The 16,227-nt window shown below is 32.7% G+C and overlaps 1 protein-coding gene across 1 annotated transcript; it reads left to right on the top strand.

Moving 5' to 3' along the window:
• The first annotated feature begins 11,080 nt into the window (after nucleotides 1–11,080).
• LOC144562434 (subtilisin-like protease SBT3.9) lies at nucleotides 11,081–16,025 on the top strand. Its single transcript, XM_078311657.1, has 11 exons — nucleotides 11,081–11,176; nucleotides 11,261–11,352; nucleotides 11,568–11,665; nucleotides 12,038–12,196; nucleotides 12,278–12,508; nucleotides 12,910–13,292; nucleotides 14,277–14,353; nucleotides 14,477–14,731; nucleotides 14,819–14,936; nucleotides 15,029–15,200; nucleotides 15,481–16,025. Exons 1-11 carry the CDS (start codon nucleotides 11,081–11,083, stop codon nucleotides 16,023–16,025), a joined length of 2,226 nt encoding a protein of 741 aa, XP_078167783.1.
• Nucleotides 16,026–16,227: the final 202 nt, after the last annotated feature.

The raw sequence follows: 16,227 nt of genomic DNA, 5'->3' as shown, positions 1-16,227 counted from the left end.
TTTTTTCCCTTTTTTTTTCTGTTTTTTTCAAAAAATTCAAATTTTTTTGAAGTGAAACGGGTAGGGTACGGGTAACGGGTACGGGTACGGATATGCGGGTAGGCGGGTACGGGTAGGCGGGTAGACGGGTACGGGTATAACGGGTTTTTTTTCAAATTAGATTGTCCGGTCCGTTTATTACCCGTACCCGTCTACCCGTTTGTACCCGAGCAACGGGTACGGGTAGCTCAGGTAACGGGTACGAGCTGGGCAAAACGGGTTGAACCCGTTAGGAGTTTAGCAAACCACTAGAGAAGGCACGAGCCGCACGACTGCGAAAAGGTACCATTGTCATGATATGATACTATGTTGCTTCTATAGTATAACTAAGGTGTTCTTCAATTCTACAACGTACTGTCTTGATAAATTCAACTTCACATTTAATAGTTTTGTTCTACTCCTTGCTTCTACTCTACATCTTTATATTTATATCATGTCATTTTATTTGTAATTTTTAGATTGCGCTCTAAAATGAACAGTTTGCAAAAACTTGGTTATTAGTACAGCTCATACAAATTTAAAAAAAGCTGAATAATTTAGTGTAATATAATTTATTGATAAGAAATATTTAATTCATGCATATTAAAAATATGCATATTATAAAGAATTTAATTTACTTTTTTCAAGTGAAGAGTATCCTTTTTCAATAAAATAGACTGCTATTTATCATAGTTACAAGATTCGCAAATTAAATTCGAATAATTTTTTTTGTTGATGCCGAACCGAACGCCGAATTATTTGGTTGACCGAACTTTGACCGAATTAAATCCAAATAATTCGCGAATTCTACCAATTTCTCCCGAATTTTCTGAATTATTTGTGAATATTTCTCAGAACATTTTTTTTTAAAATTTTTTTTTACTCTCTTGCAGGACTAAGATCTCTTATCTGGATAATTCCGAATCATTTCTGAATTATATTCGAATCATGAATTTTTGACATCATCGAGCCAAACCCGAATGATTCATTTGTCACTATGCTATTTATTAGCTACTATTGAAGAAATATAAATAGCGATTCGGATTAGCGATACAGGAAATCCATTATTTATGTGGGTCCCACACTCCCACCTCGTAGCTATTCTTTGTGGGACTTAATTTGTCTAACTGTTTTTGCTCCGAGTTGATATTTATCAATAAATAAATTTGAAAAGGTGTTCGTTCGGTTGTCAACGATAGTAAATTAAGTTGAACGAGGTAGATTTTCACATGCTTCATTTGTCACCTTGTCAATTTAGTTTATTTATTGACAAATGAACACCAATTACCTAAAACTTGACAAAAACTTCATTATTTTCACATACTTCACATTTTTTAAAGTACATGTTTTGAAAGTATATAGTATTGCACTAACTTGTACATTGCTTGTTTTTTATTTCAAAATGAAACAAGTGATACCTCTTTATAACAATAAAATTATTTGAATGATTATGAATTCCTAAATGTCTTTGAAATTGCAATAGACATTTGTGAAAATTATACAATTGGACTAAATTGCACATTGTTCTTATTTGACAATGAAACAATTTTTGCAATTAATATTGATTCTAACAAATATGAAGATCTCCAATTAATGTGAAGGTTGTGAGTATAATTAAGATGCTTGTAAAGGAAACGGTGTCATGTCGGATGCATTGACAAAAGCAACTGTGAAAACAAATTTGCCACAAAATTAGCAACTCATGAAAAGTTTAACTTAACTTAAATTATAGTGTGTTGTGTACAGTGTACTTACACTGGGCCTGTGCTTATCAACAGCTTACAAATGAGAAAAAGGTGGTTTTGGGTAGGTCTGTATCCATATATAAATGGGCCTCCCCATGATTACTTTTGGGAAAATGAGATGGGCCATGATTAGTTGATTACTAGAGAAAAATATAGGAATTAATATGAGCTGTTTAGTTTAGTATTCGTACATTGTAAAAACTTGTTTCAAAGAAAGAGGTACATTAATATTTCTCCTACTTTATTATTCTGTCATATATATCAAATTATATCATTTCTTAGATAGTATATATAACATCTAGCTAGATCTGGATATCCTGCATGGGCGTAATTAATTGGTGCATGCATCACGATGAATTATAATTCTGGACTTCTTATGATGCCATTGCAAAACAGAAAATTAAGTAATGAACTTGATTAAAGATAATTCTGGATTTCTTATGATGCCCTTTCGTTTTCACGGGACGGATGTATATATATCCAACTAACAATCAAAACGTCTATGGCTGTCAACAAAATTCGTTTATTTGTTTATTCAATCAACATATATGGGCATGGGTATAGAAAAAAATTATTAGATTATTTGTCCAGAGTTAGGATAAGAGATATATTGTACCTCTATCTTATATGATATTTACTTATTTAGTATTGATAAATACTAAATAATATCAAATATATTATTTTTTTCATTATTATTTGATTGATTTATACAACATTTTACATAAAATTTTATTTTAGTAATTAGTGACAAAATTAATTTATCCAATATTCCATGTAGTTTTTAATTACTCATTTATGACAAATTTAATTTATATGACATTTATCCAACATTCCATATAGATTTGGACGTCTTTTGACCACTTCACTATATACAAAATAAATTTAAAATTTTAAAAATTTCACATGCAGATACATCACTTATAGTTTATCATTTAAGTATTGACATGATTTCAAATATCCTTTTTTTTTTTTCTTAAACTTTGGTAGCAGCTACCAAATTACAATTAGATCTGCTTAATACATTAAAACACGGTCTCCTATAGGAAGAAAAAGAAAAAAACCTCAGTAGCCTATATAACATAGCCAACTATATCCCGACCTCACTTACAACCAAATAACCACGATTCTGTCTCTGCTCGAATTCTAGCTGCAAGTACCACTAGATGGACCTGCTTCCCTCTGAATATAGTATCATTCATTTGCTTCCAAATATTCCACAACACCATAACCCTTGTCATCCAAATCCTCTTCCCCTCTTTCACCACCTTTTTATATGCAGCCCATGATTTATCTCATGTATCATCCAATGAATTAGTATGAGAAATGAGTAGTTCCATACAACCCAAACACTAGATGTGTACCTGCATTGGAATAGAACATGGAATTGGAATAGTATGATTTTCAAATGCATTGGAATAGTACCTGCATTAGTATGATTTCAAATGTCATTTTCCAAATTAATCAAAACAAAACAATTGATTCTTCAGTCGGTTAATTATAAAATCCCATGAAAAAATTGATTGACGATTGTCTAAACAATTTTATTAATCGTTGAAGGTTTGCAAGTTACGGAATAAAAATTTCCAATTTGACTATTCATTATTGGATTAGGAACATGATTGACGATGTCTTAATTTCGATCTGTTCTTATCAGAAAAACGTTACTGTCACTTAATGACTGGTTTTTTATTTGTTTTACTAATTCCTTCTTTCTGAACATATCATGAGAAACAGTCATTAATTTGTGTCTTGCTAAATCAAAGGGAGCTAATTAATTTCATTAGTATAATATCCAAATAAAACACTGTTTTCAGAAAACAATTTTTCTCGTTTTTGTGTATTATATATATATATATATATATATATATATATATATAGGGTCTGTCTAAATTGCTGCTGGCAGCATTTCAGCAGAGGTGCTGCCGGGGCTATATTTAGCTGTGTGATGTCCAAACAATAAATCCAAACCGTTAGATGTTTAATATATATTATAATCTACTTGGAGACCAAATTTTACATTTTTTTGAATTTTTTTACTATATATTAAGCTGGTTTGAAAACCGCTGATTTCAGTAAATTTCTGCAGCATTGAAATCAGCGTTTTTCAAACCAGCTTAATATATAGTAAAAAAATTTCAAAAAATGTAAAATTTGGTCTCCAAGTAGATTATAATATAGATTAAACATCTAACGGTTTGGATTTGTTGTTTGGACATCAAAAAACATAAAAATGGGCGGCAGCACCGCCGGCAGAAATGCTGCCGGCAGCAAATTAGCCACAGCCTATATATATATATATATATATATATATATATATATATATATATATATATATATATATATATATATAGAGTAAAGCTAGGGTGTGATGTGCTCACCAAGAGAGTTTGGTGAGCACAACTCCAAAAGTATATCGGATCGACTTCAAATGTCGAATCCAAACCGTTGAAATCCTTGTACTTCATAAGTGATGCATGTACATATAAAATTTAAAAGTTTCAAGTTTATTTGCTATAAGGTCAAGCGGTCAAAGAAAGGAACTTTTTATAACTTAATTTATAAGTTGTTTTATATATTCAATTTTTATCATTTCTTTGACCGCTTGACCGTATAGCAAATAAACTCGAAACTTTTAAAATTTTATATGTACATGCATCACTCATGAAGTACAAGGATTTCAACGGTTTGGATTCGGCATTTGAAGTCGATCCGATATACTTTTGAAGTTGTGCTCACCAAACTCTCATGGTGAGCACATCACACCCTAGCTTTACTCATATAGATCTGAAATTAACAAGAAGTTTTAGCAGAAAGAAATTTAATATGTATATATGTATGTGTCATTTAATTGACGTGAGCATTACTTACTTTGCTTGATGCATCTACTCTATGCACTGTTAATTGGAAACACTAGTACAAAAAACACTTTCACTGACCCTCAATCACCGACGGTTTTAATGTGCAACAGTCAGTGTAGAGACTGCGTGGCAAAATCGTAAATAACAAGAATTTCAACACTGACTGTTCAATTGTAAACAACCGTCAGTGAATCAACACTGACTGTTTTTTTTTGTTAACCATCAGTGTTGATCACAACCTACACCGACCCTTTTATTAAAAAACAGTCAGTGTTGAGATGTACACCAACACTGACTGTTGTATTAAGGGAAGCGTCAGTGTTGCCTCACCCTACAGTGACTGTTTTTTTAATAAAACGGTCAGTGTTGATAGTATACTCTACAGTGACTGTTTTTTTAATAAAAGGGTCAGTGTTGCCTCACCCTACAGTGACTGTTTTTTTAATAAAACAGTCAGTGTTGATAGTATACTCTACAGTGACTGTTTTTTAATAAAAGGGTCAGTGTTGCCTCACCCTACAGTGACTGTTTTTTTAATAAAAGGGTCAGTGTTGATAGTATACTCTACAGTGACTGTTTTTTTTAATAAAAGGGTCAGTATTTCTCTCCGTTATGTTTCATAAAAAACCTAGCTCTCTGACGGGTTTGATAGAACCGTCACTATTGAACTTTTTACTGACTGTTTTATCTTATTAACAGTCAGTGTTGGTTTTATCCTAATAAGTATGATTAGTAATAATACGTGATTAGGAAATTAACATAAAAAAGTTGACTTTAATTTTATAAAATATTTTGTAATGGAAATTATATTAGTAATATTTATGAAATAATAAATGTTATAACATGTTTATTACTTAATTAAATAATTTTGACACATTAAATTATATAGCATTACATGCATGTTGCATATATGACACATCTTTTATGCATATGAACATGAAACATAAACTCTTGTTTCGTGAGTTAATGAAGACACACGAGAATATGTCGTCTATGGGTCGATCGGAACCGTTTAAATTAAAGAGAACTGCATTTATTGTCTTGCATCCAAGTTTGATTAAAATTTATTTTTATTAACCCATCCATCTAGTTGACTGAAAATTGAAGCATCGTATGGCCATAAACACTTCGTGTTAGATCGAATGTCATACATAATAAAACTTACAAACTTTTATATTGGTTACGTTCAATATTCTCTCTTGATCATTTTAAAATAGATTTGGAATGATTTCACTGTAGATCGACCGTTAATTTTCCGCATGAAAATGAACGGTCTGATTCCAAACTTCCTTTTATGTTGATTTTATTGTCTTTTTTTTTGTAATTTTTGATTCACCGACTGTTTTTATTTCAAAACCGTCAGTGTTGATACCATTACTGACTGTTTTTATTTCAAAACCGTCAGTATTCATACCTTTACTGATTGTTTTTATTTCAGAAACCGTCAGTGTTGATATCTTTACTGACTGTTTTTATTTCGGAACAGTCAGTGTTGATACACTATACTGACTATTTTTTTTCCGGAACCGTCACAGTTGATATGACTGTTTTTATTTCGGAACTCAATTGTATTTACTCCCTCCCGAAAAATTTAATTTCCCACCATCTTTTTCGATCAGCCGCCAAGAAAATTTAATTTCCCCCTTCTCAACTTTCCCCCTTCTCAGAGAAACAAACTCTCCCAAATCCCTCTCAGAGAGACATAAACCCTAAGTCGGATTCCCTCCTAACTAAGGTCACAGTTCCAAATCAAAACACCTCAGTGCAAATGAAGCAACAGGTAGGAGATGTGCTCCCTCAGCTGGAGCATCCGTTCGGCGACGAGGTAGTGGAAACGACGCCGTTTATGTTCTCCTCGATCTTGATAAGCATCTCTATCCCGTCGACTCCGATTTCTTCAACTCCTTCGCTGATTATTTTGACGACACCGACCTCTCATCTCTCGCATCGCTGTTGAGCAGGACACTCAGGCGAAGGTCGCCCTTGTCAGATTTGTCACTGGAGAAAGGTCATCGTAATCAAACTCTATTTTCATATGGGAGATTAATTACTTTTAATTGGCATGCGTATAACACTGAAAAATTAAGTAGGCCTCAACTACAAAGGGACCATCTATTTAACCTTAATTACTTTCTTTATTTATATTCAAACCCAGTTTAGTTACTTTACTGGCATGGTACCAGTGTTACTTTACTGGTACGGTACCTTTTGGAATCAGTGGCTCATCTAATTGCAAACACCACACTTGTCAAATTCTCTCAGATTTCAGCTGTGTGTGTCAAGGTCGGTAAGCCTCATGTAGCGGTACACGGTACCATTGATTACCTTAGAGTTGAGATATTTAGGTACAAAAATTAATTGAGGGCATGATTAGTTCGCATCATAATTTATAGCCAATGTCACCCTGAAGATCTTTTGATTCTCCATTAATTGAGGGCATGATTAGTTCGCATCATAATTTATAGCCAATGTCACCCTGTAGAATACTCTTATATAAACACTAACAACGTCTATTGAAATATTAAAGGACAAATGGAGTACTCCTGCTCTCCAGATTAGTACCGTTCTTTTAAGGTAATCCTTAATGTTTTCAAAATTTATGTTATCATATTTTACTTTGATTTGTTACATATAAAAGTAATTGGTTATTATTTTTGTTTTGTTTCAGTATTCAAGCACTTCTTAGTGCTCCAAACCCGGATGAACATCAATATTGAAAATTCTGATTTATATTGTAAGAACAGAGATCTTGTGATTTATATTGTGATTGAACTTCAAGATATGTGTCGTTTGTCTTAGCATTCAATCTTGTGCTTGGTTTTAATCTCGTCACATGCATATTTGTCTCTAATATTTCTTTCATTTATTGTCACCAGTTTGATGGAGCCGACTATTCGTTCATACAATAGGGTCAAGCTTGTTATGAGGCAAATAATCTGGTCAAATTGGCTTCTTATGTATATAACCACCACTACTGATCCATGTAAGTTATATAATCCTCATTTTGTTTTTAATTTTCCATGTCATTCTTAGACTTATAATGTGCTTGGATAAATTACCAATAGAGTAACAAAAGGAATAACAGATAGAGAAGAAGTTCTGTGATGGTATAAATGATTCTCAGTAGAAGTTCTACAATAATTGACGTGCTCATGATTTTTTACAACTTGTAATATGCTATACAATGTTACTTTTGTTACTTAAAAATAATATTTTCTTATCCACTAATATGCTCATATGCTATTTGATTGCTCTCAGTGGTAGAAATCCATGATAAAATTCCTCAGGTTTTTTCTACTGTCTTATACATCTGCTTGAGTATCTTTGGTTTTATACATCTATTAAGGTATTCCTCTAATCTTTTTTTTTTACAAAAATACATTCTCAAATCTAATGTCAATGCTTAATTTATTTTTGCAAATCTGTTGTAGATGTTCATTGTATTATGTGCAAATGTATGTCCTTATCTTTATAATTACAATATTTTTTTCAATCCATTGAAATATTGTTATAGTTAGGCATCAGGACCTCAGTTGTGTTTGTGAATTTTATTTAATACTCATCTAACTTATTACATGTCCTGATATATGGTATAGATTTTTAGTTAGACACCAGCTTTTCAAGTAATTTTCTCTTCTCAATTTTACTTCATGCTGATTTGGTTCTTATCAATCCTCATTTTGATAGTATAGTTTTGTAAATTGTAAAAGTCCTATACAACTTATTAATTTTTGTTGTGTATAACTTCCATGTAGATATACTTTTTATTCATCTCCAAAGCAATTGCTGAAGCAAGATGAGGTCTCCATCTAGTTTAGTTTATGTGTTATGTAAATTTTGTTTATATTGTTTGGATGTTTGTGAATCAATATGGTATGTTGTTTATATTTTGTCATCTTTTGTGTATATTACAAAACTATTTGCATGATATTTTGTTTAATGATAATGAATGTTGAATAGTAATATATATGGCTAGCAAAAATATGGAGGCTAGCCCCGATACAAGCAGAATCATGCCAAAAATTTTACGCCAACACTGACTGTTTTTAGGACCTACAGTGACTGTTTTTAAAAACAGTCAGTGTAGGATACCTACAGTGACGGTTTAAAAAACAGTCAGTGTAGGGTACCTACAGTGACGGTTTAAAAAACAGTCAGTGTAGGGTACCTACAGTGACTGTTTTTTTAAAAACAGTCAGTGTAGGGTATCTACACTGACTGTTTTTTACCCGTCAGTGTTGAGTACCTATACTGGCGGCGCCATCACTGACGCCTCAATAACAGTCAGTAAATGGGTTTTTTAACAGTCAGTAAAGGGGTTATTTGTACTAGTGAAAATTTGAATGCAAAAAATCAGTGCAAGAACGATAGAAGAGGAAGGCTTCAAATTCATTTTTGCTGTGTTTGGTGCAGATATATGTTTGTATTTGCTCCCTATATATATATATAACTAATACTTCGAGACTTGGTTCATATGACTATTTGTTTATTAACTTTTGCAAATCTGACCTGGTCAAGTCAATGTTGAATATGTGTAACAATTTTTTTTTTAGTTTACTTGGCAATCGTGAACTCAAGTAATTAACAAGTTAGAAGTAGTTTCATTGACAAAATAATTCAATATATATCTTAATACAAGTTGACAATTTCAAGTTGTACATTCTTTAATTATTACCTCACAAACGGCTCTTGTACATGCATCCGAAATATATATTTGGAAGCAAAGGAATGATACTATATTCAGAGGTTGTATCATTCCTTTACATGGTTGTAGAGGACTGTATGTATATAATTCTCAAGTATCAATCATAATTAGGGTCAACTATAAATATTTTTCGGATTTCGCTTCAGGAAAAAAAAATTATCTATAAGAAAATGCTAGTTTCTAAAATTATTTTTTGATAAAAAAATATTTACATTCAAAAAATTTAATATATAAATAAATAACATTTTGAAATATTGAAGAGATATACAATATAAATAATATGATTGACCACGCAGTTAAATAAAATAAAAACTAAAAAGTTGTAGAACTCATCTGAATAGTTCAAACTCATGTATCTTATGAGTGATGCGTCTATATCTAAAAGTTTTAATCTTTCAAATTAATTTAGTATAGAGCCAAGCAGTCAAAATTAGAAGGTTTATAAATTAATTTTGATGCATTCATTTATTGAATGTTTTTTGACCACTTCATGACTTTAATAAAATTAATTTTTTTTTGCATGAAGATGCATCACTCGCGTAAAGTAGATGGATTTCAATGGTTTTGATTCGTCGTTTGAAGCCAATTTAATAGATTTTAGAATTGATTTCACAAAGGAGCTTGATAAACTTATGAAAATATATTATATCTTAGACATGTTAAAAATATATATTTTTAGATTAGAAGAGAGAAGCATGATACAAGAGCTATGTGATAAAAAGATAAGAAGAGAGAAATTGAGTCGGACAACTAATTAAATTTAGATGACGTGTTGTATGCATGTATTGCTGAAATTTTTTGAATGTTTCACAATCTTTATGAAGTAAAAATATATGGTATATCAGAGATAAATATTGTAAATTAGTCAAATATGTACGCCTTGATGCAGATAAAATATACTCTTAAAGAATTAAAATAGTTAGCAAGGATTACCTAGCTAGTCAATCTATATATATATCTTCTGGCTCAGAATATGCAATTACGTCTAAAAGGTTTCTAGAAAAATAAAATTCATCTATATATATCAAAAGGACTTGGTGCTTCCAATTAGAGACCGGAATGTCAATACTATATTACAGAAGATTACATTAACAGTAATATCATACACATTGGAAAAATTTGGGCTCAGAATTGGTGCATACGAGTATAAATCTCCTTATAATTTTTTGCTCTTAAATTAAGTTTGTTTATTTTCCTTTTGAGATAAACAGATGAAGATTTAAATCTTTCAGTTTTAATTAAAATTTTATTATAAATTCTCTAGCTAATTTTTAAGCATGCGAACCTTTTATACAAAGATTATATATGATGATTGTTGATTTTGTTATTTTCATGATAAATTCAAAATCCAAATTTCCGAAAATAGATTTGAGAGTTTCATGAATTAATTAACTAATTTACCTCTTAAGTATTAAATTAAATTTAAATTCCAAATATATATTTCGGATGCATGTACAAGAGCCGTTTGTGAGGTAATAATTAAAGAATGTACAACTTGAAATTGTCAACTTGTATTAAGATATATATTGAATTATTTTGTCAATGAAACTACTTCTAACTTGTTAATTACTTGAGTTCACGATTGCCAAGTAAACTAAAAAAAAAATTGTTACACATATTCAACATTGACTTGACCAGGTCAGATTTGCAAAAGTTAATAAACAAATAGTCATATGAACCAAGTCTCGAAGTATTAGTTATATATATATATAGGGAGCAAATACAAACATATATCTGCACCAAACACATCAAAAATGAATTTGAAGCCTTCCTCTTCTATCGTTCTTGCACTGATTTTCTGCATTCAAATTTTCCAATTAACAGTGCATAGAGTAGATGCATCAAGCAAAGTAAGTAATGCTCACGTCAATTAACTAAATGACACATATATACATATTAAATTTCTTTCTGCTAAAACTTCTTGTAAATTTCAGATCTATATTGTGTACCTTGGAGAGAAAAAACACGATGATCCGGAATTTGTAACGGCCTCGCACCATGAGAAACTAACTCCTCTCTTTGAAAGGTTCTTATATATTTTTTTTCATTCTAATTATTTCAGATTTTAATTAGTTAATTAGGTGAAAAGCCGCTAATTGCTTTTAGAACCTGAAGACCAACTTAATTTTCCCTTTCAAAATGACATCAAAAGTATTCAAGTGGAATATATATCTTGACCTACAATTAATACATATGTATACGATTACAACTAAGATGTGATTAAATGTGCGTACCATACAGTAAGGAGGAAGCAGTGAGTTCAATTGTGTACAGCTATAAGCATGGCTTCTCGGGTTTTGCCGCAATGCTCAACAAGTCCCAAGCACAAATTCTTTCAGGTTATAATTAATCTACAATAAATTGAATGCATTTCTTTTGCATCGCAGAAATGAAAGTTAGTTACAAGTAACATGTGTAGTGTATTTGTACAGTTAGTTACAAGTAATTACTGTCAGAAATGAAAGTTTATTAATTTAATTGTATATTTTCCTTACGTAGTTACGTACCATGTAATATATATAGTTTGTGATTTTACTTATTTCCTCACATTAATTAGGAACGTATTATTAGTTTCCTTTTTTGTGTTGCTAGACAGCCTCAAGCAAGCTATATTTAAATGAAGACAACAGCGATAGTAAATTTTTGTTTTTCCTTATTTTATCTCTATATGTCATAACCTTTTTGTTTAAATTTATTATCACTGTCAACAGATATGCCAGATGTAATTAGTGTGACACCTAATCGCAAGTTCGCAGCACACACGACACGCAGCTGGGACTTTCTTGGGCTTGACACTAATTCCCAGTCTAATACACTACTTCAGAAAGGAAATTATGGAGAAGATATAATTATCGGAATCATAGATTCAGGTTAGATTCACTTTTCTGATAATTAAGGGCTTCTCCTAAATTATGTACTCTCTGATATGGCTTCTTTTGAAATTTCACCAGGTATATGGCCCGAATCAAAAAGCTTTGATGCTACCGGTTTTGGACCCGCACCGAAACGGTGGAGAGGCATATGTCAAACTGGTGAGTTATTTGGTGCCAGCAACTGCAGCAATAAAATCATTGGTGCACGTTGGTATGACAGCGATCTGTCTTCCAGTGACCTCGAAGAGGAATACCGGTCACCTAGAGACTATGCAGGACATGGTACCCACACTGCCTCTACAGCTGCAGGTAATTAAGGGTTTCTTCTTAAATTTCAAGATGCACCATGTATATTTTCCAATTGATCCTAATGTTAATTTGGGTACATACTAATATTCCTAGTCTAGATAATATAATACTCGGTCTTTGATTAGTTTGCTACGACATCATCAGCATTGTAGGCTATTTGATTAACTCAGTTGATATAGTCAACTAATATTTTGAAGGTCTGCTGGTGATTACCAACCAACAATTTCATTATTTTTTTTGAGAAACCCAACGATTTCATTATTAAACAAAATAAAATTGAAAAGATCAAGATTTGCACAGCAGAAAACATAGCCACCTAATTAATTACCCAAAAACAAAACGATCATAAATCTCAGAAGAAATTTCCTTCTAAGTGGCTAGATTTTCATTCCTTGTTACAGGTAATGTAGTGTCAAACACGAGCTTCCATGGTTTTGCTGCTGGATCTGTCAGGGGAGGAGCGCCTCGTGCCAGGCTTGCTATATACAAGGCATGCTGGGGCCGAAATGTCTGGTGCAGTGGAGCTGCCCTTCTTGCTGCAGTAGATGATGCAATAAATGATGGTGTTGATGTTATATCTATGTCTATTGGTGGCGCAGACGAGTTTCCCGGAACATTGCATGCCATTGCTAAAGGAATTACAGTGGTTTTCTCAGCAGGAAATGAGGGGCCTGCACCTCAGAGTGTAAAAAATAATGTTCCTTGGGTAATAACCGTGGCTGCCAGCACAATCGATCGATCTTTTCCAACTGTTATCACACTTGGAAATAGTCAAAGATTGGTGGTATGTAATTCAAGTTGATAATTTTTTTTATTTCAGAAAAACTAATTTCAGATATATATATATATATATATATATAGAGAGATGGGCTATGGTGCATTGCAATGCATAGGCCATGGTGTGCATTGGACCATAAATCACCGATTCAAAGTTCAAATGACTGATCCAAACCGTTCATCTTGTTCTCCATATTAATATGTGCTTGGAGACCAAATTTCATATTTTTTGGAATTTTTTTACTATTTATTAAGCCACTTTGAAAATCGCTGATCCAACGGTGGCTTCTGATTTTACTGTTCCAAACAGTCACCGTTGGATCAGCAATTTTCAAAGTGGCTTAATAAATAGTAAAAAAATTCCAAAAAATATGAAATTTGGTCTCCAAGCACATATTAATATGGAGAACAATATGAACGGTTTGGATTGGTCATTTGGACTTTGAATCGGTGATTTATGGTCCAATGCACACCATGGCCTATGCATTGCAATGCACCATAGCCCATTTCTCTCTCTCTCTCTCTCTATATATATATATATATATATAGAGGGGGTCTGTCTAAATTGCTGCTGGCAGCATTTCGGCAGAGGTGCTGCCGGAGCTATATTTAGCCGTGTGATGTCCAAACAACAAATTCAAACCGTTAGATGTTTAATCTATATTATAATCTACTTGGAGACCAAATTTTACATTTTTTGGAATTTTTTTACTATATATTAAGCTGGTTTGAAAACCGCTGATTTCAGTAAATTTCTGCAGCATTGAAATCAGCGGTTTTCAAACCAGCTTAATATATAGTAAAAAAATTCCAAAAAATGTAAAATTTGGTCTCCAAGTAGATTATAATATAGATTAAACATCTAACGGTTTAGATTTGTCGTTTGAACATCAAAAAATAGAAAAAACAGTGGCAGCACCGCCGGCAGCAAATTAGCCACAGCCTATATAGAGGTGGCTCATTAATTTTTTTTTTCTTTTCTAATTTATAGGGTCAATCGATCTTCTACGAAACTCAACAATCTAATAACAACAATTTCACCATGCTACAGCTTGTTCATGGTTGGAGGTATTCCATACATATGAAATTAGAAAAATGTTTTGCATTATGAGATTTAATTTTACAATGTTCTAATTTTTTTCAAATAAAAATAATAATTGAACTCTTTGTGGTTTTATTTTTCTTTTGCAGTTGTGACAATTCAATATTAGCCAAGCTAACAGTAACCGGCAAGATTGTGCTGTGCTATGATCCGACTGCAATACCACGAACTTTACCTCGATCAAACTTTCCAGTAGCAGAACAAAATGTACTAAATGCTGGGGGTAGGGGTCTCATATATGCACAATACACGGTGAACTTACTACCAACACGTCAAGGAATTCCTTATGCTCTAGTAGATTTCGAGATTGCAAACAAAATCTATTCCTATATATATTCCACACGGTACATGAAAAAAGAGAAACATACTTATTTTCCTGATACTACAATAGATTTGTGATTAACCCATCATTTTTTAAAATTGCAAAGCAGCTCTCCACTGGTGAAAATCTCTCCAGCATATAATATAGAAGGCAAACAAGTATTAGCACCAGAAGTTGCTGCATTCTCATCAAGAGGTCCAAACCCGAGATTTCCCGGCATCCTCAAGGCATGCGATCCATAATACAATTGTGATATAAACTTTCAGCACTATTTACATACTATGTAAGCTCTAACATTTTTTCATCTGTATGTGTGCAGCCTGATATAGCTGCACCTGGAGTGAGCATACTGGCAGCTGTGAATGGAGGTTACCAGTTTAATTCCGGTACGTCAATGGCATGTCCCCATGTGACTGGTATTGTTGCACTACTCAAATCTCTGCATCCTGATTGGTCGCCTGCAGCTATCAAATCTGCAATTGTCACAACAGGTCAGTGCAAAATTATCAGTTCACTTTCTAGAAAACTGACTCCCTTTTCTTTAATTAATCTTTCTGGGTTCAGCTTATCCCAATTTTGTCCCACTAAGTGTCATGTACCTAGACCAACTGCACAACACCAGATTTATTATTCTTACCAGTTAGCAAAACTTGTATCATTTTTCGTGATTCAATAGATGAATAACTCCAATTTTGATCCATCAAATCCAATATTATTTATCGAACTTGTTATTGATTAATAGAGAGACTTACTCATTGATGGTTTTTTTAGCATCTGTTGTTGATGCATATGGTGTACAAATAGAAGCTGAGGCTACTCCCAGAAAAATCGCAGATCCATTTGACTATGGAGGGGGCCACATCGACCCGAACAAGGCAGCTGATCCTGGCCTAATCTATGACATAGACCCAAACGATTATACCAAGTTCTTCAACTGCACTCTCGGTCCATCAGATGACTGTGACTCGTACACAGGCCAACTGTACCAACTAAACGTCCCATCAATTGCTGTACCGGATCTTAAGGATACCGTTTCCGTTTGGCGAACTGTTACCAATGTGGGACCCACCAACTCGACTTACAGGGCTTTTATACAGCCTCCAGCTGGAGTCAGTGTAGTTGTTGAGCCAAATTTGCTTTCTTTCAACAGCAATAAGAGCGTTGAAAGATTTAAGGTGACTTTTGTGGCAAACCGCAAGGTGCAAGGAGGCTATACGTTTGGAAGCTTGACTTGGTCTGACAGCTCGAACCACTCGGTGCGGATTCCAATTGTTGTCCGTACCATCATTCAAGATTTTTATGCAGACACTGCATGATATAAGGGTTTGGAAGCTTTTGTTAATAATTCCATTTATTTCAATTCATTTATGTTATTTTCTATGATTAATGAATGTATAGATTCTTTTTTAATAAAAATGAAATATGGATTGATTTCAGTAATCGAATAAATGAGATTTAATCCTCTTATATTAGTTGTCAATTCCGATATACCGCACTGATTTAAAGAATGATTAAAGA

The sequence above is a fragment of the Carex rostrata genome, chromosome 11 (genome assembly GCF_964058835.1).
Source record: "Carex rostrata chromosome 11, lpCarRost1.2, whole genome shotgun sequence".
NCBI lineage: Eukaryota > Viridiplantae > Streptophyta > Magnoliopsida > Poales > Cyperaceae > Carex > Carex rostrata.
This window is presented reverse-complemented; position numbering and strand designations above follow the sequence as displayed.

Coding starts and splice junctions, on each gene's coding strand:
- LOC144562434 (XM_078311657.1), top strand. CDS start 11,081: ATGAATTTGAAGCCTTCCTCTTCTATCGTTCTTGCACTGATTTTCTGC. Junction 11,666..12,037: donor CCAAGCACAAATTCTTTCAG/GTTATAATTAAT, acceptor CACTGTCAACAG/ATATGCCAGATGTAATTAGT. Junction 14,732..14,818: donor TCCTATATATATTCCACACG/GTACATGAAAAA, acceptor ATTGCAAAGCAG/CTCTCCACTGGTGAAAATCT.